The 24,461-nt window shown below is 51.0% G+C and overlaps 1 protein-coding gene across 2 annotated transcripts; it reads left to right on the top strand.

Annotated features, from left to right (window-relative positions):
- The first annotated feature begins 315 nt into the window (after positions 1-315).
- LOC144607052 (uncharacterized) lies at positions 316-21,766 on the top strand. Of its 2 annotated transcripts, none has more exons than XM_078423621.1 (6): positions 316-958; positions 6,622-6,658; positions 8,033-8,715; positions 13,806-13,860; positions 15,480-15,576; positions 16,582-21,766. In XM_078423621.1, the coding sequence occupies exons 1-6, from the start codon at positions 596-598 to the stop codon at positions 16,592-16,594; spliced, it is 1,248 nt and encodes a 415-aa protein (XP_078279747.1). In that variant the 5' UTR covers positions 316-595; the 3' UTR covers positions 16,595-21,766. The 2 variants fall into 2 exon arrangements, with proteins under 2 accessions (XP_078279747.1, XP_078279746.1); XM_078423620.1 differs by having other exon boundaries at positions 8,030-8,715.
- The last annotated feature ends 2,695 nt before the right edge of the window (positions 21,767-24,461 follow it).

Below are 24,461 nucleotides of genomic sequence, written 5' to 3'. Positions count from 1 at the left end.
ACACTGGCTGGTATACAGTGTAACCCTCGCTGGTATACAGTGTAACACTGGCTGGTATACTCCAGTGCAACACTGGCTGGTATACTCCAGTGCAACACTGGCTGGTATACTCCAGTGCAACACTGGCTGGTATACTCCAGTGCAACACTGGCTGGTATACCCCAGTGGAACAGTGCCTGGTACAAGCAGCATACTCTCTTGCCCAGTCTTTTTGTGTGTTGCCTTTGTCCTGTCGAGAGTCACTTCCTTCAGCATCGTTCCTGCTTCCTCTCATTGTCAGGGGGACGTCTCCGCACCTCGCAGTCAAACTGTCAACGTTATAAACGAGGGCCCTTCCTGTGGCATGCTGGGAGGGAGAAGCTCGTTTACTTCTGGCCTCTGGAGATCCACGTCTGGCAGGAAAGGTGGGCGACAGGCGGACAATAGGAAAAGGACACTCATGTTTACACTCGGCGGGAGGCGGACACGGCAGAACGACTGAGTCCACTCACCAGTGGAGGTCGTCCAGTGGCGGTCCCATCCCACCCATCCTGCCCACCGGAGCCGAGGCAGACCTTCCCCAGGAGCGGGCAGGGCCGGTCAGCGATCTCCAGCCATGGACCACAACAGCTACTCAATGAAGAAACTGGGCTACCAGGCCAAGGACCAGCACAGGCCCAAGTCCAACAACTGCAGCTTCTACGTCAGGTACTGCCTGCTGTGCACTAGCATCATCCAGCTGCTGATCATCCTGGGGCTCGTCCTCTTCATGGTCTATGGCAACAACCACAGCAGCCAGCAGTCCCACCTCAAGAACACTCACAACCAATCCGTCCAGTTCATGGAAGAAATCAGGAAACTGCAACATTTCCAGGGCATCCAGACGAGGGTTCTGAACATGTGCCAGTACAGGAAGGGCAATCTGACCGAGCGGCTCAACAAGGTGACCGACAATCTCCGCACCTGCGTCAAGCCCAAGGCAAGTCCCACTTTACTCTTGACTTTACAAGGATTGTAGCAGCCTGGCCATCCACCAGCCAGGGTAATGTGTATCGCACATAGACACAGAGTGCTGGGGGAACATAACATGAAAGTGGTGCAGTAATTAATGCCTGGGGTAGACACAAGATGCTGGAGTAACTCAGCGGGTCAGGCAGCATCTGTGGAGAACATGGACTGGGTACGTTTCACAGAGTGCTGGAGTAACTCAGCGGGTCAGGCAGCATCTGTGGAGAACATGGACTGGGTGGCGTTTCACAGAGTGCTGGAGTAACTCAGCGGGTCAGGCAGCATCTGTGGAGAACATGGACTGGGTGGCGTTTCACAGAGTGCTGGAGTAACTCAGCGGGTCAGGCAGCATCTCTGGAGAGAAGGAATGGGTGACGTTTCGGGTCGAGACCTTTCTTCAGAGAGACTCTTTTTAGTTTTTACTTCAGTTTAGTTTAATTTATTGTCACTGATACCAAGGTGCAGCGAAAGGCTTTTTTGTTGCGTTCTAACCAGTCAACGCGAAGACTGTACGTGGTCACAATCGTGACACCCACAGTGTACAGATACAGTATAGAGGGAATAACGTTTCGTGCAAGGCAAAATCCAGTTTAGTTTAGTTTCATGTGTACAGTGAAAAGCTTTTTTCGTAGCGTGCTATCCAGTCAGTGAAAATATTATGTTGAAAGACTGGAGCGACTAGGCTTGTATACACTGGAATTTAGAAGGATGAGAGGAGATCTTATCGAAACGTATATGATTATTAAGGGGTTGGACACGTTAGAGGCAGGAAACATGTTCCCAATGTTGGGGGAGTCCAGAACCAGGGGCCACAGTTTAAGAATAAGGGGTCGACCATTTAGAACGGAGATGAGGAAAAACATTTTCAGTCAGAGAGTTGTGAATCTGTGGAATTCACTGCCTCAGAAGGCAGTGGAGGCCAATTCTCTGAATGCATTCAAGAGAGAGCTAGATAGAGCTCTTAAGGATAGCGGAGTCAGAGGGTATGGGGAGAAGACAGGAACGGGGTACTGATTGAGAATGATCAGCTATGATCACTTTGAATGGCGGTGCTGACTCGAAGGGCCGAATGGCCTCCTCCTGCACCTATTGTTTATTGTCTATTGCTATTATACACGATTGCAATCAAACCATCCACAGTGTACAGATACAGGATAAAGGCAACAACGTTTGTTGTCCCCTTTATCCTGACACGGTGGCACAGCGGTAGAGTTGCTGCCTCACAGCGCCAGAGACCCGGGTTCCATCCCGACTACGGGCGCCGTCTGTACGAAGTTTGTACGTTCTCCCCGTGACCTGCGTGGGTTTTCTCCAAGATCTTCGGTTTCCTCCCACACTCCAAAGACGTGCAGGTTTGTAGGTTAATTGGCTTGGTGTAAATGTAAATTGTCCCTGTTGTGTGTAGGATAGTGTTAGTGTGCAGGTTGATCACTGGTCGGTGCAGACTCGTTGGGCCGAAGGGCCTGTTTCCGCGCTGTACCTCTAAACTAAGCCGTCCACAGTGAACAGATACGGGATCAAGGGAATAACGTTTAACGGAAGTCCAGTTTAGTTTTGTTTAGTTTCACGTGTACAGTGAAAAGGTTTTGTAACAGATGCTGGTACCAATCGAAGGTATTTATTTCACAAAATGCTGGAGTAACTCAGCGGGTCAGGCAGCGTCTCGGGAGAGAAGGAATGGGTGACGTTTCGGGTCGAGACCCTGCTTCAGAGTCTGAAGAAGACCCGAAACGTCACCCATTCCTTCTCTCCCGAGATACTGCCTGACCTGATGAGTTACTCCAGCATTTTGTGAAATGAATACCTTCAGTGAAAAGGTTTTTTGTTTCCTGGTATCCAGTCAGTGAAAATACTGCACATGGTCACAATCGAGCCGTCCACAGTGTACAGATACGGGATCAAGGGAATAACGTTTAGTGCAAGGAAAAGTCCGAATAAAGATAGTCCGAGGGTCTCCAATGAGGTGGACGGGAGGTCAGGACCGTTCTCTAGTTGGCGAGAGAGAGGATGGTTCTTTCTCTTTTATTCTTGAAATAATTAAAATTGTGCGGGATCTCCAGGTGGTGAACAGGTTTACACCAAGCACAGGAGCATGAGGGTGACCTTGTAGAGATGTACCAACTCATGAGATGACTAGATAAGGGGAATGCACTGAGACTTTACTTTAAACCTTAGACTCTGGAGACACAGAACAGAAACAGGTCCTTCAGCCCAACGAGTCCGTATTGACCAGCGATCAATCCGCACACCAACACTATACTACGCACAAAACGCTGGAGTAACTCAGCGGGTCAGGCACCATCGCGGGAGAGAAGGAATGGGTGACATTTCGGGTCGAGACCCTTCTTCAGACTGATGTCATGGACATTCCCCCTCCCTTGACTCTCAGTCTGAAGAAGGGTCTCGCCCCGAAACGTCACCCATTCCTTCTCTCCCGGGATGCTGCCTGTCCCGCTGAGTTACTCCAGCATTTTGTGAAATAAATACCTTCGATTTAAACCAGCATCATATCATATCATATCATATATATACAGCCGGAAACAGGCCTTTTCGGCCCTCCAAGTCCGTGCCGCCCAGTGATCCCCGCACATTAACACTATCCTACACCCACTAGGGACAATTTTTTTTACATTTACCCAGCCAATTAACCTACATACCTGTACGTCTTTGGAGTGTGGGAGGAAACCGAAGATCTCGGAGAAAACCCACGCAGGTCACGGGGAGAACGTACAAACTCCTTACAGTGCAGCACCCGTAGTCAGGATCGAACCTGAGTCTCCGGCGCTGCATTCGCTGTAAAGCAGCAACTCTACCGCTGCGCTACCGTGCCGCCGTGCTACCGTGCCAGCATCTGCAGTTTTTTTTCTCCTACTATCCTACGAGGGACAATTTACAATTCTATCGAGGCCAATTAACCTACAAATCTGTACGTGGGAGGAAACCGGAGCATCCGGAGAAAACCCACGCAGGTCACAGGGAGAACGTACAAACTCCGTACAGACAGAGCCCGTAGTTGGGATGGAACCCGGGTCTCCGGCGCTGCATTCGCTGTAAGGCGGCAACTCTACCGCTGCGCCACCGTGCCGGGCGCAAGTCTTTTCCCAAGAGAACCAGACGACATTGGTTTATGTTGGGGTGGGGGTGGGGGGAGGGAAATATTTAAACAGGTACCTGAGGTGTAACATTTTTTACACAAAGGGTGGTGGGTGTACGGATCGAGCTGCTGGAAGAGGAAGTTGAGGCAGGGACTATCACATCGTAGAAGAAACTTTTGGAGAGGTTCATGGACAGGATAGGTTTAGAGGGACATGGGCCAAATGTGGGCAGGTGGGACTAGTGCAGATGGGACATGTTGGTCAGCGTGGGCAAGTTGGGCCGAAGGGCCTGTTTCCGTGCTGACCCAATGAAGTGAGTTGCCAGGGGACTTGATTTAAAATCAGCAATTGGTGAAAGGCAAGCTTGTAAAGATATTTTCACTCAAAATATGTCAAAGGCTTTGAACTTTAAACTTTGGAGACACAGCATGGAAACAATAGACAATGGACAATAGGTGCAGGAGGAGGCCATTTGGCCCTTCGAGCCAGCACCGCCATTCATTGTGATCATGGCTGATTATTCAAAATCAGTAACACGTACCTGCCTTCTCCCCATATCCCTTGATTCCGCTAGCCCCGAGATCTCTATCTAACTCTCTTTTAAATTCATCCAGTGAATTGGCCTCCACTGCCCTCTGTGGCAGAGAATTCCACAAATTCCACAACTCTCTGGGTGAAAAAGTTTTTTCTCACCTCAGTTTTAAATGGCCTCCCCTTTAATCTTAGACTGTGGCCCCTGGTTCTGGACTCCTCCAACATTGGCGGCACGGTAGCGCAGCGGTAGAGTTGCTGCTTTACAGCGAATGCAGCGCCGGAGACTCAGGTTCGATCCTGACTACGGGTGCTGCACTGTAAGGAGTTTGTACGTTCTCCCCGTGACCTGCGTGGGTTTTCTCCGAGATCTTCGGTTTCCTCCCACACTCCAAAGACGTACAGGTATGTAGGTTAATTGGCTGGGTAAATGTAAAAATTGTCCCTAGTGGGTGTAGGATAGTGTTAATGTACGGGGATCACTGGGCGGCACGGACTTGGAGGGCCGAAAAGGCCTGTTTCCGGCTGTATATATATGATATGATGATATGATATGATATGATATTGGGAACATTTTTCCTGCATCGAGCATGTCCCATCCTTATATAATTTTACATGTCTCTATAAGATCCCCTCTCATCCTTCGAAACTCTGGGATTTCCCCAGGGCAATGTTGTTATTTTAAAGGTGCTGTAGAGAAGGCAGGTTTCCTGTTGATCCTGAGGCATGTTCTATTATTTCCAACTCTGACTGTTCTTCTCTGTTCCTGCTTCCTCTCACAAGCCTCACACCACCTCTCTCTCTCTCTCTCTCTCTCTCTCTCTCTCTCTCTCTCTCTCTCTCTCTCTCTCTCTCTCTCTCTCTCTCTCTCTCTCTCTCTCTCTCTCTCTCTCTCTCTCTCTCTCTCTCTCTCTCTCTCTCTCTCTCTCTCTCTCTCTCTCTCTCTCTCCCTCTCCCCCTCTCCCCCTCTCCCCCTCTGGCTGGGTGAGGTCACGTGGGGCGCGGGGCGGTGACATCACCCTTTGTCCCGTATTTGGGAGTGAGGAAGTTGGCAACCCTCTACTACCCCACTGCACATCTCTCTTGTCTCCCGAAAAATGTTCAGCTTCCCTTTCCAATAACATGCATGGTATTTACAGCATGGAAACAGGCCACTCGGATAGCACAACAGCCCCAGAGACACGCCAGTGCAGTCTGAACACTCGCCTCAGTGCGCCACGATGCTAGGCGGCCACCAGGGTTGCCAACCGTCCCGTATTAGCCGGGACATCCCCTATTTCGGGCTAAATTACTTTGTCCATAGGTTCACTAGGTTAATTCCTGGGATGGCGGGACTGTCGTATGTTGAAAGACTGGAGCGACTAGGCTTGTTTACACTGGAATTTAGAAGGATGAGAGAGGATCTTATCGAAACGTATAAGATTATTAAGGGGTTGGACACGTTAGAGGCAGGAAACATGTTCCCAATGTTGGGGGAGTCCAGAACCAGGGGCCACAGTTTAAGAATAAGGGGTCGGCCATTTAGAACGGAGATGAGGAAAAACTTTTTCAGTCAGAGAGTGGTGAATCTGTGGAATTCTCTGCCTCAGAAGGCAGTGGAGGCCAATTCTCTGGATGCATTCAAGTGAGAGCTAGATAGAGCTCTTAAGGATAGCGGAGTCAGGGGGTATGGGGAGAAGGCAGGAACGGGGTACTGATTGAGAATGATCAGCCATGATCACATTGAATGGTGGTGCTGGCTCGAAGGGCCGAATGGTCTATTCCTGCACCTATTGTCTATTGTCCCGTACGGTTGCCTAGCAACCCGCCTCCCGGCCCGGGCGGCCGCCATTGGTGGAGCGGGAGCACGTGGCCGCTGGCTGGGTGAGGGCACGTGGGGCGCGGGGCGGTGACATCACCCTTTGTCCCGTATTTGGGAGTGAGGAAGTTGGCAACCGCTGGGCAGGAACCACACTGAGAGGTTGTTGTGCACTCACTGATAATAACACTGGTGTCTTTTGGTCCACAGAATGGCAGCAGGCACCAGTTCGTTTCTTATTATCACGGTAAGTCGTAGGTTTGGGGGGGAAGACTTTGCCTTGGTTTAGGTCTTAAGGTCGTCAGGGAGTTTAGAAGAATCAGGGGGGGACCTCATTGAAACATTCAGACTAGTGAAAGGCTTGGGTAGAGTGGATGTGGAGAGGATGTTTCCACTAGTGGGAGAGTCTAGGACCAGAGGGCACAGCCTCAGAATTAAAGGACATTCTGTTAGAAAAGAGATGAGGAAACACTTCTTGAGTCAGAGGGTGGTGAAGCTGTGGAATTCTTTGCCACAGACGGCTGTGGAGGCCACAAGTCAGTGGATATTTTTAAGGCAGAGATAGAAAGATTCTTGATTAGTCCAGGTGTCAGGGGTTATGGGGAGAAGGCAGGAGAATGGAGTTAGGTGGGAGAGATAGATCAGCCATGATTGAATGATGGAGCAGACTTGATGGGCCGAATGGCCTAATTCTACTCCTATCGCTTATGACCACAGAACGGGGTACTGATTGAGAATGATCAGCCATGATCACATTGAATGGCGGTGCTGGCTCGAAGGGCCGAATGACCTCCTCCTGCACCTATTGTCTATTGACCTCATGACAGACACACAATGCTGGAGTAGTTCAGTGGGTCAGGCAGCATCTCTGGAGGGAAGGAGTGGGTGATGTTTCAGGACTAACTTCAAGTAACCCTTGCGTTCCTTTCCTCTCTGTCCCTCCCCGTCCTAGTTCTCCAACTTGTTTCACTGCCCCCCTGATTAAATATTACCGACTGTATGTCACGTTGTCACCTTCTCTCAGCTAACAATGATGCGTTGTTAGATCGTTGTTACATCTCCTTTGATCTGTGTTTTCACACCTTACCCTTTCATGCCTCTGTGTCCCCCACTCTCCCCTGACTCTCAGTCTGAAACATAGAAACAGAGAAAATAGGTGCAGGAGGAGGCCATTTGGCCCTTCGAGCCTGTACGCACCGCCATTCATTGTGATCATGGCTGATCATCCACAATCAGTAACCCGTGCCTGCCTTCTCCCCGTACCCCTTGATTCCACTAGCCCCTAGAGCTCTATCTAACTCTCTTTTAAATTCATCCAGTGAATTGGCCTCCACGGCCCTCTGTGGCAGAGAATTAATTCCACAAATTCACAACTCTCTGGGTGAAAAAGTTCCTTCTCACCTCAGTTTTAAATGGCCTCCCATTTATTCTTCTGTAGAAGGGTCTCGACCCAAAACGTCACCCGTTCCTTCTCTCCGGAGATGCTGCCCGACCCCCTGAGTTGCTCCAGCACTTTGTGTCTGTCATAAGGTCAATAGACAATAGACAATAGGTGCAGCGTTGACTCCAGCATTTTTGTGGTCTTGCCAGCTAATGTTGCCTGTTGTTCCCACGCCAGCAGAGAACACGATTGGGGCGAAACAGGGCATGTTGCCAGTGAACTACACCATCGTCCTAAAGCAGCTGTCAAAGCTGAGAGACGACCAGGAGCTGAGTGAAGCCAAGCAAAGGTTGAACGAGACGAGACTGAACAGCCAGAAGAGAGAGCTGTTGAAACAGATCCAGGACCTGAAGGGCAACTGCACATCCATGAGCCGGGACTTCCAGGCCGCGATGGACACCGTCAGGGCCAATTACGAGGCGGGTTTCAGAGGCTTAACTGGCGGGTTGGGCTACCCCTACAACGCTGGTCTCGACCGGCAACTGGACAGGATCAAAGCCAACTGCACCCCGCTCTCCCTGAACTTCCAGGCGGACGTCCAGCGCAAGCTGCTCCGCTTCGACGCAGACGTGAAGAAGATGTGGCAGGAGAGCGGAGAGCAGAAGCTGAGGGCGGACACCCTGGAGATGATGAACAACGACTGCAAGCAGGAGGCCGACAGGAAGGCCGAGCAGTTCTCAAAGAGGGAGTCGAAGCAGCAGCAGGACACGGAGAGGGTCCTGGCAGAGAGGGTGGCACTGCTGCAGGAGAGGAACAGCCTGAGGAACCAGCTAACCGCCCTGACCTCCAGCAACCCACACCTGAACAGCCCAGCCAGGCAGGGAAGCACCAAGCCAGCAACACCCACCTGCAGAGCTCAGTTGGTGAGTGTGTGTGCACTAGTGCGTGTGGCAATGTGTGTGTGTGTGTGTGTGTGTGTGTGCACTCGTGTGTGTGGCAATGTGTGTGTGTGTGTGTGCACTAGTGCGTGTGGCAGTGTGTGTGTGGATATATGTCTATGTGTGCGCTTGTGTGCGCATGACGATGCATGTGCACTTGTGTGAGTGTGGATGTGTGTGTGTGTATACGTGTGTGTGTGTGTGTGTGTGTGTGTATGTTTGTGTGTGTGTGTGTGTGTGTGTGTGTGTGTGTGTGTGTGTGTGTGTGTGTGTGTGTGGATGTGGGTGTGGTGTGTGGTGTGTGTGTGTGTGTGTGGATATGTGTTTGTGTGCGTGTGTGTGTGTATATGGATATGTGTTTGTGTGTGTGTGTGTGTGTGTGGATATGTGTGTGTGTATATGTGTGTGTGTGTATGTGTGGATATGTGTGTGTGTGTGTGTATATGGATATGTGTTTGTGTGTGTGTGCGTGTATGTGTATGCGTGTTTTTGTGTGTGTGTGTGTGTGTGTGTATATGTGTGTATGTGTGTGTGTGTATGTGTATGCGTGTGTGTGTATGTGTGTATATGTGTGTGTGTGTGTGAGAGTGTGTACGCGTGTGTGTGTATGTGTATGCGTGTGTGTGTGTGTGTGAGGTGTGTGTGTGTATATGTGTGTGTGTGTGTGTGTGCATATGTGTGTGTGTGGCATCTCTCCGTGTGTGTGTGTGTGTGTGTGTGTGTGTGTGTGTGTGTGTGTGTGTGTATGTATGTGTGTGTGTGTGTGGTGCATACATGCATGTTGATGCGTGTGTGTGTGTGTGTGTGTGGCATCTCTCCGTGTGTGTGTGTGTGTGGTGCATACATGCATGTTGATGCGTGTGTGTGTGTGTGTGTGTGTGTACGTGTGTTAACTCCACAGCCCGGCTGCTTAATCGTGTGCTGTGTTTAGAGCCAGCGGGTTTAGGAACATTCCCTGCTCCTCCACAGGTACCAACCCCACACCCTCACAGACATATCTACACCAATGGTGGAAAGCTGGAGTTCAGAAGTCCAAGAGGCCAGAATTGGAGAAGGTTGGAGATGGTGTGGGTGTTGTGGGAATGTGGGATTGCAGGAGGTGTGTGTGTGTGTGTGTGGGTGTGGGTGTGGGTGTGGGTGTGTGTGGGTGTGGGTGTGTGTGGGTGTTGTGGGAATGTGGGATTGCAGGAGGTGTGTGGGTGTGTGTGTGGGTGTGGGTGTGTGTGTGTGTGGGTGTGGGTGTGTGTGGGTGAAGGTTGGAGATGGTGTGGGTGTTGTGGGAATGTGGGATTGCAGGAGGTGTGTGTGTGTGTGTGTGGGTGTGTGTGGGTGTGGGTGTGGGTGTGGAGATGGTGTGGGTGTTGTGGGAATGTGGGATTGCAGGAGGTTACAGAGACAGGCGCTGTGGGTGGGGTTGCCAACTGTCCCGTATTAGCCGGGACATCCCGTATTTTGGGCTGAATTTGTTTGTCCCGCACGGGACCGCCCTTGTCCCGGATTAGTAGGGTTGCCAACTTCCTCACTCCCACATACGGGACAAAGAGTGATGTCACCGCCCCGCGCACCACGTGACCTCACCCAGCCAGCGGCCACTTGCTCCCGCTCCACCAATGGCGGCCGCCCGGGCCGGGAGCACGGTGGGCGCCGAAGGGCCTGTTGCTGCCTCACAGCGCCGGAGGCCCAGGTTCGATCCCGACTACGGCTGCTGTCTGTATGGAGTTTGTACGTTCTCCCCGTGACCGTGTGGGTTTTCTCCGGGTGCTCCGGTTTCCTCCCAAACTCCAAAGACGTGCAGGTTTGTAGATTAATTGGCTTGGTGTAAATGTAAATTGTCCCTAGTGTGTGTAGGATAGTGTTAGTGTGCAGGGATCGCTGGTCGGTGTGGACCCGGTGGGCCGAAGGGCCTGTTTCCGCGCTGTATCTCTAAACTAAACTAAACTGAACTCTCCCGGATTTATGCAGGAAGGAACTGCAGATGCTGGTTTACACCGAAGATAGACACAAAGTGCTGGAGTAACTCAGCGGGACAGGCAGCATCTCTGGAGAGAAGGAATGGGTGACGTTTTGGGTCGAGACCCTTCTTCAGACCGTTTTGGTTCTGGAGAATGGTGTGGACCCGTCACGTCACCCATCCCTTCTCTCCAGAGATGCTGCCTGTCCCGCTGAGTTACTCCAGCACTCTGTGTCGAGCTGCTGGATTTATCCCTGGCAACCTCATGTCCTGGCTCGGGAATCTAATAATTGAGGAAACATTCTCTCCAACTTCTGGCCCGTTCCAGGTTTGAATGTGGAAACATCCTCTGTCCCGGCACAACTTCCTTCCCACTGATGTGGAGCTGGCTTGGAGTTTGATCGCTTCGGTTCCCTCTGAGCTTTCCCAATTGCTTCCTGGACAATATAATTTCTTATTAATAAACTAATTATCAAGGGCAGCACGGTGGCGCAGCGGTAGAGTTGCTGCCTCATGGCGACAGAGACCCGGGTTCCATCCTGACTACGGGTGCTTGGCTGCGCGGAGTTTGTACGTTCTCCCCATGACCGCATGGGCTTTCAATAGACAATAGACAATAGACAATGGGTGCACTGAGCTGGTCAGTGGTTTGGTGTCCATGAACTCATAAGTTCCAGCAAAAGAATTAGGTCATTCAGCCCATCGAGTCTACGCCGCCATTCAATCATGGCCGATCGATCTCTCCCTCTCAAACCCATTCTCCTGCCTTCCCCCCATAACCCCTGACACCCGCACTAATCAAGAATCTGTCTATCGCCACCTTAAAAACATCCACTGACTTGGCCTCCACAGCCTTCTGTGGCAATTAATTGCACACATTCACCACCCTCTGACTAAAGAAATTCATAGAAACATAGAAACATAAAAAATAGGTGCAGAAGGAGGCCATTCAGCCCTTTGAGCCAGCACCGCCATTTATTGTGATCATGGCTGACCGTCCACAATCAATAACCCGTGCCTGCCTTCTCCCCATATCCTTTGATTCCGCTAGCTAGCCCCTAGAGCTCAATCTAACTCTCTTAAATCCATCCATTGATTTGGCCTCCACTGCCCTCTGTGGCAGAGAATTCCACAAATTCACAACTCTCTGGGTGAAAAAGTTTCTTCTCACCTCAGTTTTAAATGGCCTCCCCTTTATTCTTAGACTGTGTGGCCCCTGGTTCTGGACTCCCCCAACATTGGGAACATCTGTCCTGCATCTAGCTTGTCCAGTCCTTTTATAATTTTATACGTTTCTATAAGATCCTCCTCATCTCCTTTCTAAAGGTACGTCCATTTATTCTGAGGCTGTGCCCTCTGGTCCTAGACTCTCCCACTAGTGGAAACATCCTCTATGCATCTTTTCCACACAGAGGGCGGTGGGTGTGTGGAACAAGCTGCCAGAGGAGGTAGTTGAGGCTGGGACTATCCCAACGTTTAAGAACCAGATGGACAGGACAGGACAGGTTTGGAGGGATATGGACCAATTACAGGCAGGTGGGACTGGTGTAGATGGGACATGTTGGCCGGTGTGGGCAGGTGGGACTGGTGTAGATGGGACATGTTGGTTGGTGTGGGCAGGTTGGACTAGTGTAGTTGGGACATGTCCAGTGTGGGCAGGTGGGACTAGTGTAGCTGGGATATGTTCGCCGGTGTGGGCAGGTGGGACTAGGGTAGCTGGGGCAAGTCCGGTGTGGGCAGTTGGGACTAGTGTAGATGGGGCATGTTGGCTGGTGTGGGCAGGTGGGACTGGTGTAGATGGGACATGTAGGCCGGTGTGGGCAGGTGGGACTAGTGTAGATGGGGCATGTTGGTCGGTGTGGGCAGTTGGGACTAGTGTAGATGGGGCATGTTGGCTGGTGTGGGCAGGTGGGACTGGTGTAGATGGGGCATGTTGGTCGGTGTGGGCAGGTGGGACTAGTGTAGATGGGGCATGTTGGTCGGTGTGGGCAGGTGGGATTAGTGTAGATGGGGCATGTTGGCCGGTGTGGGCAGGTGGGACTAGTGTAGATGGGGCATGTTGGTCGGTGTGGGCAGGTGGGACTAGTGTAGATGGGGCATGTTGGCCGGTGTGGGCAGGTGGGACTGGTGTAGATGGGACATGTCCAGTCTGGGCAAGTTGGGCCGAAGGGCCTGTTTCCACGCTGTATCTCTCTGTGACTCTATCCAGCCAAACCTTCGCTCTGCCTCTGCTCCCTACATCAAAGGTCATCTTTATTAATAGCATGGGAAGCGGGTGACTAAGTGTTGCCGCCCAGGGCAGGCGGTGGATCCAGGATCCAGACCCTTCGTCCTTTACTCACCCCTGGAGAGGCAGTGTTCAATGCCTCCGCTTCCTCGTCCACGGCTTGACGCCCAATTTGTAAACTTCCTGCTTCCTCTTGCTCGTGGTTGTTTAGCTAACCCCTGACTGTCTCCTTGTTGACTTAACACGACCTTCCCCATGTGTTGATGGCAGACGGACAGTCACTTCAAGTCACCCGCCGCCTTGACACGCCATTCTGTACCTCAGCTCAGCCAGTGGCCCACACCAATCTCCTCCTGTCCCAAGACAGACACAAAATGCCGGTGTAACTCAGCGGGTCAGGCAGCGTCTCTGGAGAGAAGGAATGGGTGACGTCTCGGGTCGAGACCCTTCTTCAGACTTGTGGTAAACCAACCCAGGCCTGAATCAGTCCTGTCCCACAGTAACAGCGGTCTTTAGAGATACGTCGCGGAAACAGGCCCTTCAGCCCATCGAGTCCGCACCGACCAGCGATCCCCGCACACTAACACTATCCTACACACACCAGGGACAATTTACAATTCTACCGAAGCCAATTAACCTGCAAACCTGCACGTCTTTGGAGTGTGGGAGGAAACCGGAGCGCCCGGAGAAAACCCACGCAGGTCACGGGGAGAACGTACAAACTCCATACAGACAGCGCCCGTGGTCGGGATGGAACCCGGGACTCTGGCGCTGTGAGGCAGCAGCTCTACCCGCTGCACCACCGCGCTGGTCGTGCCCATTGCTGTCCCGTACCAAGCCAAGACCTGGTCAACACAAGTCATATGGGTTCTAATGGATTATTTTGTATCTACACAGGATACGATTGCTCATTTGTCTTTGATATTGGACGTGAAGAACCGAATTATAACCGGTAAGGAGCTGGAAGATTGTGCAGCTACAGTGCGGACTCACACACGTTTACCCACACGTGATTTACACCTACATGAGTAGTTCCTAAACTCCGTACAGACAGCACTCGTAGTCGGGATGGAACCCGGGTCTCTGGCGCTGTGAGGCAGCAGCTCTACCCGCTGCACCACTGTGCCACCCCTGATGTACCAATGTGGCTTCATATCTACACACCTCAGCGATGTTAGTCTTCAGCAAGGAAGGCCAGTCCATCTGGCCTCACATTTTACAAACATAGAAACATAGACAATAGGTGCAGGAGGAGGCCATTCGGCCCTTGCAGCCAGCACCGCCATTCACTGTGATCATGGCTGATCATCCACAATCTGTACCCCGTTCCTGCTTTCTCCCCATACCCCTTGATTCCATTAGACCCAAGAGCTAAATCTAACTCTGATTTTGAGATAGATTCACAATTACACTCCCGTTCCACATTTTGGCACATCAATTTGCACGCACTTGCATTGGTGAACACACACTTGCATTCACACCGCGCATGGATTGAACGCAATTCACATCCGAGAAAGAAAATCACACGTGGGCTTACTGGGTAGTGGGGAGATATCCAGGCACATTTAGACACAAGCACTCATACATGAACAACACATATCAACACACTTAAACACGCAACACTATGCGTACACACACCCATAACACACACAGAGACATGCACGCATACCACACACACACACACACACACACACACACACACACACACACGCACACACACACACACACATGCAAATGCACACACACACATACACACACAAAACACACACACACACACACACACACACACACACACACACATGCAAATGCACACACACACATACACACACAAAACACACACAGAAACACAACACACACACACAGAAACACAACACACACACACACACACGCACACAGAAACACACACACACAGAGAAATACAGACAGACACACACACACACACACACACAAAACACACACACACAGAAACACAACACACACACACACACACGCACACAGAAAAACACACAGAAATACAGACACACACACACACACACACAGAAACACAACACACACACACACACACACACACACACACACACACACACACACACGCACACAGAAAAACACACAGAAATACAGACAGACACACACACACACACACACACACAGAAACACAACACACACACACACACACACACACACACACGCACACAGAAAAACACACAGAAATACAGACACACACACACACACACACAGAAACACAACACACACACACACACACACACGCACACAGAAAAACACACAGAAATACAGACACACACACACACACACACAAACACAACACACACACACACACACACACACACACACACACACACACGGAAACACACACAGAATCACATGCATACGTGCACATTTTGGTGGGAGGAGGAGTGGGTGGAAGGGCAGGAGGGGAGGGGGAGGAGGGAGGGGAGGGAGGGGAGGGGGGAGGAGGGTGGAGGAAGGAGGGGAGGGGGGAGCAGGAGAGGGTGGAGGAGGAGGGGAGGGGGGAGGATATACAATTCTAATTTTGTGCATTATCTATCCTAGAAAAGGATGAGGTGACTGAGGGTCTGAGGAAGAAGCTGAAAGTGCAAGAGAGGGACTGTTCATTGCAGATGGAGCAGCAGAAGTTGTTAGCTTGCAGGTAAACCTTGTGGAAGCAGGGCTTCCCATCCTAGCGATAGACCTCTCATCTCTGGTCACCGTCTACAACCGGACTCCGTAACAACCTCACGCTGTTATCGGGCAACTGAACCAACCGACCAACAACCAGAGACCAGTAGATAGAGCTCTTAAAGATAGCAGAGTCAGGGGGTATGTGGAGAAGGCAGGAATGGGGTACTGATTGTGGATGATCAGCAGTGATCACACTGAATGGCGGTGCTGGCTCGAAGGGCCGAATGGCCTCCTCCTGCACCTATTGTCTTTCAGATCTGGGAAGAAACTGGAGCTCCTGGAGAAAATTTGAGGAGGATGTTCTTGCTATTGAGGGCGTGCAGCGTAGGTTCACTAGGTTAATTCCCGGAATGGCGGGACGGTCGTATGTTGAAAGACTGGAGCGACTAGGCTTGTATACACTGGAATTTAGAAGGATGAGAGGAGATCTTATCGAAACATATAAGATTATTAAGGGGTTGGACACGTTAGAGGCAGGAAATATGTTCCCAATGTTGGGGGAGTCCAGAACAAGGGGCCACAGTTTAAGAATAAGGGGTAGGCCATTTAGAACTGAGATGAGGAAAAACTTTTTCAGTCAGAGAGTTGTGAATCTGTGGAATTCTCTGCCTCAGAAGGCAGTGGAGGCCAATTCTCTGAATGCATTCAAGAGAGAGCTAGATAGAGCTCTTAAGGATAGCGGAGTCAGGGGGTATGGGGAGAAGGCAGGAACGGGGTACTGATTGAGAATGATCAGCTATGATCACATTGAATGGCGGTGCTGGCTCGAAGGGCCGAATGGACTCCTCCTGCACCTATTGTCTTTCGGATGTGGGAGGAAACCGGAGCACCGGGAGAAAACCCACGCAGGTCACGGGGAGAACGTACAAACTGCGTACAGACAGCGCCCGTAGTCGGGATGGAACCCGGGTCTGTGGCGCTGTGAGCCAGCAGCTCTACCCGCTGCGCCACCTCATATTTCTCTGTTTTGCAGGGCCTTGGGATAATTCGTGTGAAGATGCCGTTATCTGCATGAAGTCAAAGACCAAAACCTCGACGGTGACAACGCATCCAGTGGAATCCTCTTACCCCGTCTCTCGTGAAACACCCTCCAATCCATGCCTTCCTGCCTTGTGCGGACTGCAAGGTCTCCCCACTCCTACTCAACGTAATCTGCTGGCAATCTAATCATCCGATCAATCAACGAGTGTTGTAGGAAGCAATTGCAGATGCCGGTCTACACGAAGACAGACACGAAAATGCCGGAGTAACTCAGCGGGTCAGGCAGCATCTCCGGAGAGAAGGGATGGGTGACGTTTCGGGTCGAGACCGTTTTGGGAACCTGATGAAGGGTCTCGACCTGAAATGTCACCTATTCTGGCGCTGAATTACTCCAGCAGTTTATGTCTATCTTTCGGCTGTATGTTAATCATCGATTACCCCGTGACACGAATCCCACGTGAAAGTTCCCATTCCTTGCTTCCTTACGAAGTGTAAGAAAATAACTGCAGATGCTGGTACAAATCGAAGGTATTTATTCACAAAATGCCGGAGTAACTCAGCAGGTCAGGCAGCATCTCAGGAGAGAAGGAATGGGTGACGTTTTGGGTCGACACCCTGAGATGCTGCCTGACCTGCTGAGTTACTCCAGCATTTTGTGAATAAATACCTTGCACATTCGTAGACTCTTTATTTTATAGAGGGCCAGTTAGCCCACAAAACCCACACGTTGTTTAGACGAGGGAGGAAAGCAGAGCACCTGGGGAAATCCCGGTCACATGAGGATCGTACAAACTCTGTACAGACAGCTCCCATAGTCAGAATCAAACCTGTGTAGGAAAGAACTGCAGATGCTGGTTTAAACCGAAGATAGGCACAAAATGCCGGAGTAACTCAACGGGTCAGGCAGCATCTCTGGAGAGAAGGAATGGGTGGCGGTTCGAGTCCGGGCCTACAAATTTAGCCCAATGTCCCGGCTAATACGGGACAGTTGGCAGCCCTACATTGGCGTGATGGGCCGAATGGCGGCTTCAGAGCTGGGAGTGTTCCTGCTTCTGTATCAGAGCAATGGAAAGCCAGGGGTTAATTTTACACGTGACGTTTCTGTCTTTATTCGGATGCAATCAGCACTTGAGAACAGAAACACAGGACCATGATTGATCCAAACTCGGACCCTGCCAATAAAAACATCCTGTCACAAACCTTCCTCCCAACATGCCAAGAATGAGAAGTCTAAACAGTCACGATAGGTAGACACAAAACGCTGGAGTAACTCAGCGGGTCAGGCAGCATCTCTGGAGAAAAGGAATAGGTAACCTTTTGGGTCACCCACGAAACGTCACCCATTCCTTCTCTCCAGAGACGCTGCCTGTCCCGCTGAGTTACTCCAGCACTTTGTGTCTGTCTTCGGTGTAAACCAGCTTCTGCAGTTCCTTCTTCAACAGTCACGATAGGTTCATCGGCAGTCAGGATGGGCAATGCTGGGCTCAGGGTTACTGTATCTGTGCCCAGAGTCACACGTATCTGCCACAGACCCTCGGTGACTCCAACACTGGTGGGCCACAGACTTCCCTGAATCTGGAGGTGTGCATTTCCACACTTCTGTACCTCTTGCCCGACGGGAGAGGGGAGAAGAGGGGAGTGGCCGGGGTGAGACTGGTCCGTGATGATGCTGCTGGCCTTGCCGAGGCAGCGTGAGGTGTAGATGGAGTCAATGGAAGGGAGGATGGTTTGCGTAGGAAGGAACTGCAGATGCTGGTATCAACCGAAGATAGACACAGAAAGCTGGAGTAACTCAGCTGGGCAGGCAGCATCTCCGGAGAACATGGATAGGTGACGTTTCACAGAGTGCTAGAGTAACTCAGCGGGACAGGCAGCATCTCCGGAGAGAAGGAATGGGTGCCGTTTTGGGTTGAGACCTTTCTTCAGTTTGTGTGATGGTCTGGGCTGCGTCCACAATTCTCTACGATTTCTTGCGGTCTTGTATGGAGCTGTTCCCAGACCACGCTGTGATGCATCCCGCTAGAAAGCTTTCCACGGGGCATGTGTAGAAGTTGGTGAGAGTTGTTGGGGACTTGCCGAACCTCATGTCTCATCTCGGAAAGTTTCTGATGTGGGAGTTTTGCAGGCATTAGGATAATAGGATTCCAGTGAGTGTAGGAGAAAAAACTGTAGATGCTGGCTCAGCAATTCAACTCCCCCTCCCATTCCCAATCTGACCTTTCTGTCCTGGGCCTCCTCCATTGTCAGAGTGAGGCCCAGCGCAAATTGGAGGAACAGCACCTCATATTTCGCTTGGGTAGTTTACACCCCAGCGGTATGAACATTGACTTCACCAACTTCAGATAGTCCCTGCTTTCCCTCTCTCTCCATCCCCCCCCCCACCTTCCCAGTTCTCCCACTAGTCTTCCTGCCTCCTACTACATCGTATCTTTGTCCTGACCCCTCCCCTGACATCAGTCTGAAGAAGGGTCTCGACCCGAAACGTCACCCATTCCTTCTCTCCAGAGATGCTGCCTGACCCGCTGAGTTACTCCAGCACTCTGTGAAACGTCACCTATCCATGTTCTCCACAGATGCTGCCTGTCCCGCTGAGTTACTCCAGCACTCTGTGAAACGTCACCTAGCCATGTTCTCCACAGATGCTGCCTGACCCGCTGAGTTACTCCAGCTTTGTGTGTCTGCCTTCCAATGAGTGTGCTGTCTGCGTTAATTTGCTTTTGTTGTTCGAGGAAGGATTTCCTGTGAAACATTTGTCTAATTTGCAATCCCTTAGGTATGAGAGGAGAACGTTAAAGTGTAAAATTAGACGGACAATTCCTTCTGCTTTAAAAATAGCTATCAGAAACAAATATCAACATGGGATGTTTCACCTGGGGGTTTAAACCTCATAAATATTAACTATTAATGTCATCCAAAGGTATTAACCAACAAACATTAACTAACAAATGTTAATTAAAGGGTATTAATCAATAATGGATCTTAACCAGTTTTTTATTCATAGTCATAGAGACATAGAGTGATACAATGTAGAAACAGGCCCTTCAGCCCAACTTGCCCACACCGGCCAACATGCCCCATCTACACTTATCCCACCTGACTATGTTTGGCCCATATCCCTCAAAACCTGTCCAATCCGTGTACCTGTCCAAATATTTTTTAAATGTTGTGATAGAACCTGCTTCAACTACCTCCTTTGGCAGCTCGTTCCATACACCTACCACCCTTTATATAAAAAACTTGCCCCTCAGGTTCCTATTAAATCTTTTCCCCCTTCACCTTAAACGTGTCCCCTGGTTCTTGATTCCCCTACTCTGGGTAAATGTTTGTGCATTTACCCGATCTATTCCTCTGATGATTTTAGATTTTTTTAGATTTAGAGATACAGCACGGAAACAGGCCCTTCGGCCCACCGGATCCGTGCCGCCCAGCGATCCCCGCACATTAACACTATCCTACACCCACTAGGGACAATTTTTTTTACATTTTCCCAGCCAATTAACCAACATACCTGCACGTCTTTGGAGTGTGGGAGGAAACCGAAGATCTCGGAGAAATCCCACGCAGGTCACGGGGAGAACGTACAAACTCCGTACAGACAGTGCCCGTAGTCAGGATCGAACCTGATGCTGGCTCGAGGGGCCGAATGGCCTACTCCTGCACCTATTGTCTATTGTCTAACATCTTTCCCACACCAGGGTGACCAAAACTGAGCAAAATACTCAAAATGCGGCCTCACCAATGTCTTGGACAGCTGCAATATTCTTTACGTTCATTCTTAGGATGTGGCAAAGTTGACAAGGCCAACAATTATTGACTATATCTCTGGATACCCTCAACATAAAGTGGCAGGTTGTCTTAAACGTGTAAAAGGACTGGACATGCTAGATGCAGGAAAAATGTTCCCAATGTTGAAGGAGTCCAGAACCAGGGGCCACACAGTCTAAGAATAAATGGGAGGCCATTTAAAACTGAGGTGAGAAAAAACGTTTTCACCCAGAGAATTGTGAATTTGTGGAATTCTCTGCCACAGAGGGCAGTGGAGGCCAATTCAATGGATTGATTTAAGAGAGAGTTAGACAGAGCTCTAGGGGCTAGCGGAATCAAGGGATATGGGGAGAATGCAGGCACAGGTTACTGATTGTGGATGATCAGCCATGATCACAATGAATGGTGGTGCTGGTTCGAAGGGCCAAATGGCCTCCTCCTGCACCTATTTTCTATGTTTCTATGTCTTCTAGAACTGCTGCAGTTCCACACATGAAGGTCTTCCCACTAACATTTGCTAACCAAAGGTTATTAACTGATGGTGTTAACTAGTATATATAGTCTCCTAGTTACTGACTATTCTAGAGGAAACTCCAATGAGTAGGAACACCTCTCTGATCCTCTGACTGGATTGCTGAGTCAAGTTCTTATTTACAATTATAAGATTATATTCTAGGTAGCTCTTTCTTTAGTTTTTAGAGACGCAGCGCAGAAACAGGCCCTTCGGCCCACCGGGTCCGCACCGACCAGCGATCCCCGCACTCTAACATTATCCTACACACACCGGGGACAATTTACAATTTTACTGATGCCAATTAACCTACAAACTCCTGCACGTCTTTGGAGCGTGGGAGGAAACCGGAGTGCCTGGAGAAAACCCATGCAGGTCACGGGGAGAACGTACAAACTCCGTACAGACGGCGCCCGTAGTCAGGATGGAACCCGGGTCTCTGGCGCCGTGAGGCAGCAACTCCACCGCATGCCGCCTGTTTCTCCACTGTATCACTCCACGGTCATGTATTAATTGCATATATTCACAATATTTTATTTCGAACAGCAATATTATTACTGTTAGGTATTAGCTTGCTGTACTAGTCGTGAATTCATACGTTAATAGTCGAGAGTATATGTTCCCCTCCCCACTGACCCTCTCCCTACCTCCCCTCTCCCAATCTGTTCATTCCCTGCTTCTAATAAACAGCACTTACTACGGAGTCTCTCGATGGTGCTGGGACCTCAGGTAGGGTTGCCAACCGTCCCGTATTAGCCAGGACATCCCGTGTTTTGTGCTAAATTGGTTTGTCCCGTATGGGACCGCCTTTAGTAGGGGGTTGCCAACTTCCTCACTCCCAAATACGGGACAAAGGGTGACGTCATCGCCCCGCGCACCACGAGACCTCGCCCAGCCAGCGGCCACGTGCTCCCGCTCCACCAATGGCGGCCGCCCGGGCCAGGAGCACGTGGCCGCTGGCTGGGCGAGGTCTCGCGGGCACGGGCCCCAGAACCAGGGGCCACGGTTTAAGAATAAGGGGTAGGCCATTTAGAACGGAGATGAGGAAAAACTTTTTCACCCAGAGAGTTGTGAATCTGTGGAATTCTCTGCCTCAGAAGGCAGTGGAGGCCAATTCTCTGAATGCATTCAAGAGGGAGCTAGATAGAGCTCTTAAGGATAGCGGAGTCAGGGGGTATGGGGAGAAGGCAGGAACGGGGTACTGATTGTGGATGATCAGCCATGATCACATTGAATGGCGGTGTTGGCTCGAAGGGTCGAATGGCCTCCTCCTGCACCTATTGTCTATTGACTAATGTCTATTGTCCCCTTGTTTTGGAGTGAGGAAGTTGGCGATTCTAACCTCGGGTTTAGCTATGCCTGATGTTTGTAACAGTCGCTGGGTAAGTTTGGCTACCTGCTGCCTTCATGCATTGTACTGTTCAAACCCAAGACATAATAAACAAATGGTCAGCATGCTTGTCTGCTGTGGAGTTCCTCGCAGATACAGGCCGAAGGGCCCGCTCACACACCCGGGAACTATGTCAGCCTACAAACACGTCCCTGCTTCGGGACGATCGGAATTGGTTCACAAATAAGAGGACTGGACTGATCACCACGTCAATGCCACAGGGAGGAACTGCAGGCGAAGATAAACACAAAATGCTGGAGTAACTCAGCGGGTTATGTAGAGTTAGGGTCGCCAACTGTCCCGTATTAGCCGGGACATCCCGTATTTTGGGCTAAATTGGTTTGACCCGTAAGGGACCGCCCTTGTCCCGTATTAGGCCCGGGGGCCTCTGTAGGCCCAGACACTGTAGACCCGGACACTGTAGGCTCGGACACTATAAGCCTGGGCACTGTAGGCCTGGGCACTGTAGGCCTGGGCACTGTAGGCCTGGACACTGTCGGCCTGGGCACTGTCGGCCTGGACACTGTAGGCCTGGGCACTGTAGGCCTGGACACTGTAGGCCTGGGCACTGTAGGCCTGGACACTGTAGGCCTGGACACTGTAGGCCTGGACACTGTAGGCCTGGGCACTGTAGGCTTGGGCACTGTAGGCCGGGGGCCGCTGTAGGCCCGGACACTGTAGACCCGGACACTGTAGGCCTGGACACTGTAGGCCCGGACACTGTAGGCCCGGACACTGTAGGCCTGGACTCTGTAGGCCTGGGCACTGTAGGCTTGGGCACTGTAGGCCTGGGGGCCGCTGTAGGCCCAGACACTGTAGGCCTGGGCACTGTAGGCCCGGACACTGTAGGGTAACGGAGTGTGTTCGGGGAGCGGGGCCGAGTGTGTTTGCCTAACGGAGGTTGCTTAGCAACCTGCCTCCCGGCCCGGCCTGGGCAGCCGCCGTTGATGGAGCGGGAGCACGTGGCTGCTGGCTGGGTGAGGTCACGTGGGGCGCGGGGCGGTGACGTCACCTTGTCCCGTATTTGGGAGTGAGGAAGATGGCAACCCTATGTATGGTCTTTCCGCTGACTGGATGGCACGCAACAAAAGAGGCTTTTCACTGTACCTCGGTACACGTAACAATAATGAACTAAAGTAAAATAAACTGAAAGGGTCTCACCCCAAAACGTCACCCATCCCTTCTCTCCAGAGATGCTGCCTGACCCACTGAGTTACTCCAGCATTTTGTGTCTATCTTGGGTTTCAACCAGCATCTGCAGTTCCTTCCTACTCAAGTGTACAGAAATAGTCCACTGAGCCCGCATGCAAGGGGCGCCAACACACACACGTACACGTAACATACAAACAAACAATAATCGTGCAAAAGGACAAAACCAATGCCCCCAAGTCGATGTTGTTCAGAGCTTGTTTGAGGTTGTAATGTTTAATAGCCTGATGGCTGTGGGGACGAAGCTGTTCCTGAACCTGGACGTGACAGTTTTCAGGTTCCTGTACCTTCTTCCCGATGGCAGGGGTGGAACGAGAGTGTGGCCAGGGTGGTGTGGGTCAGTGAGAGTGTGGCCAGGGTGGTGTGGGTCAGTGAGAGTGTGGCCAGGGTGGTGTGGGTCAGTGAGAGTGTGGCCAGGGTGGTGTGGGTCAGTGAGAGTGTGGCCAGGGTGGTGTGGGTCAGTGAGAGTGTGGTCAGGGTGGTGTGGGTCAGGGTGGTGTGGGTCAGTGAGTGTGTGGCCAGGGATGTGTGGGTCTCTGATGATGACTGCCTTTTTCTTCTTAAGGGGTCGGACGGGCTAGATGCAGGAAGATTGTTCCCGATGTTGGGGAAGTCCAGAACAAGGGGGTCACAATTTAAGGATAAGGGGGAAGTCTTTTAGGACCGAGATGAGAACGTTTTTTTTCACACAGAGAATGGTGAATCTCTGGAATTCTCTGCCACAGAAGGTAGTTGAGGCCAGATCATTGGCTATATTTAAGAGGGAGTTAGATGTGGCTCTTGTGGCTAAAGGGATCAGGGGGTATGGAGAGAAGGCAGGTACGGGATACTGAGTTGGATGATCAGCCATGATCACATTGAATGGCGGTGCAGGCTCGAAGGGCCGAATGGCATACTCCTGCACCTATTTTCTATGTTTCTATGTTTCTATGTTTTTGAGGCAGTGATTCCTGTAGATCCCTTTGATGGTGGGGTGGTCAGTACCCGTGATGGGCCG

This window comes from Rhinoraja longicauda, chromosome 28 (assembly GCF_053455715.1).
Source record: "Rhinoraja longicauda isolate Sanriku21f chromosome 28, sRhiLon1.1, whole genome shotgun sequence".
Taxonomy (NCBI): domain Eukaryota; kingdom Metazoa; phylum Chordata; class Chondrichthyes; order Rajiformes; family Arhynchobatidae; genus Rhinoraja; species Rhinoraja longicauda.
The sequence above is the reverse complement of the archived record's forward strand: the minus strand, read 5'-3'. Positions and strand labels throughout refer to the sequence as shown.

Bases quoted from the DNA above. Each gene is read 5' to 3' on its own strand.
- LOC144607052 (XM_078423620.1), top strand. From the start codon at position 596: ATGGACCACAACAGCTACTCAATGAAGAAACTGGGCTACCAGGCCAAG. The intron at 959-6,621 runs GCAAGTCCCACT...TTTGGTCCACAG, and splicing joins GCACCTGCGTCAAGCCCAAG to AATGGCAGCAGGCACCAGTT. The intron at 8,716-13,805 runs GTGAGTGTGTGT...GTATCTACACAG, and splicing joins CCACCTGCAGAGCTCAGTTG to GATACGATTGCTCATTTGTC.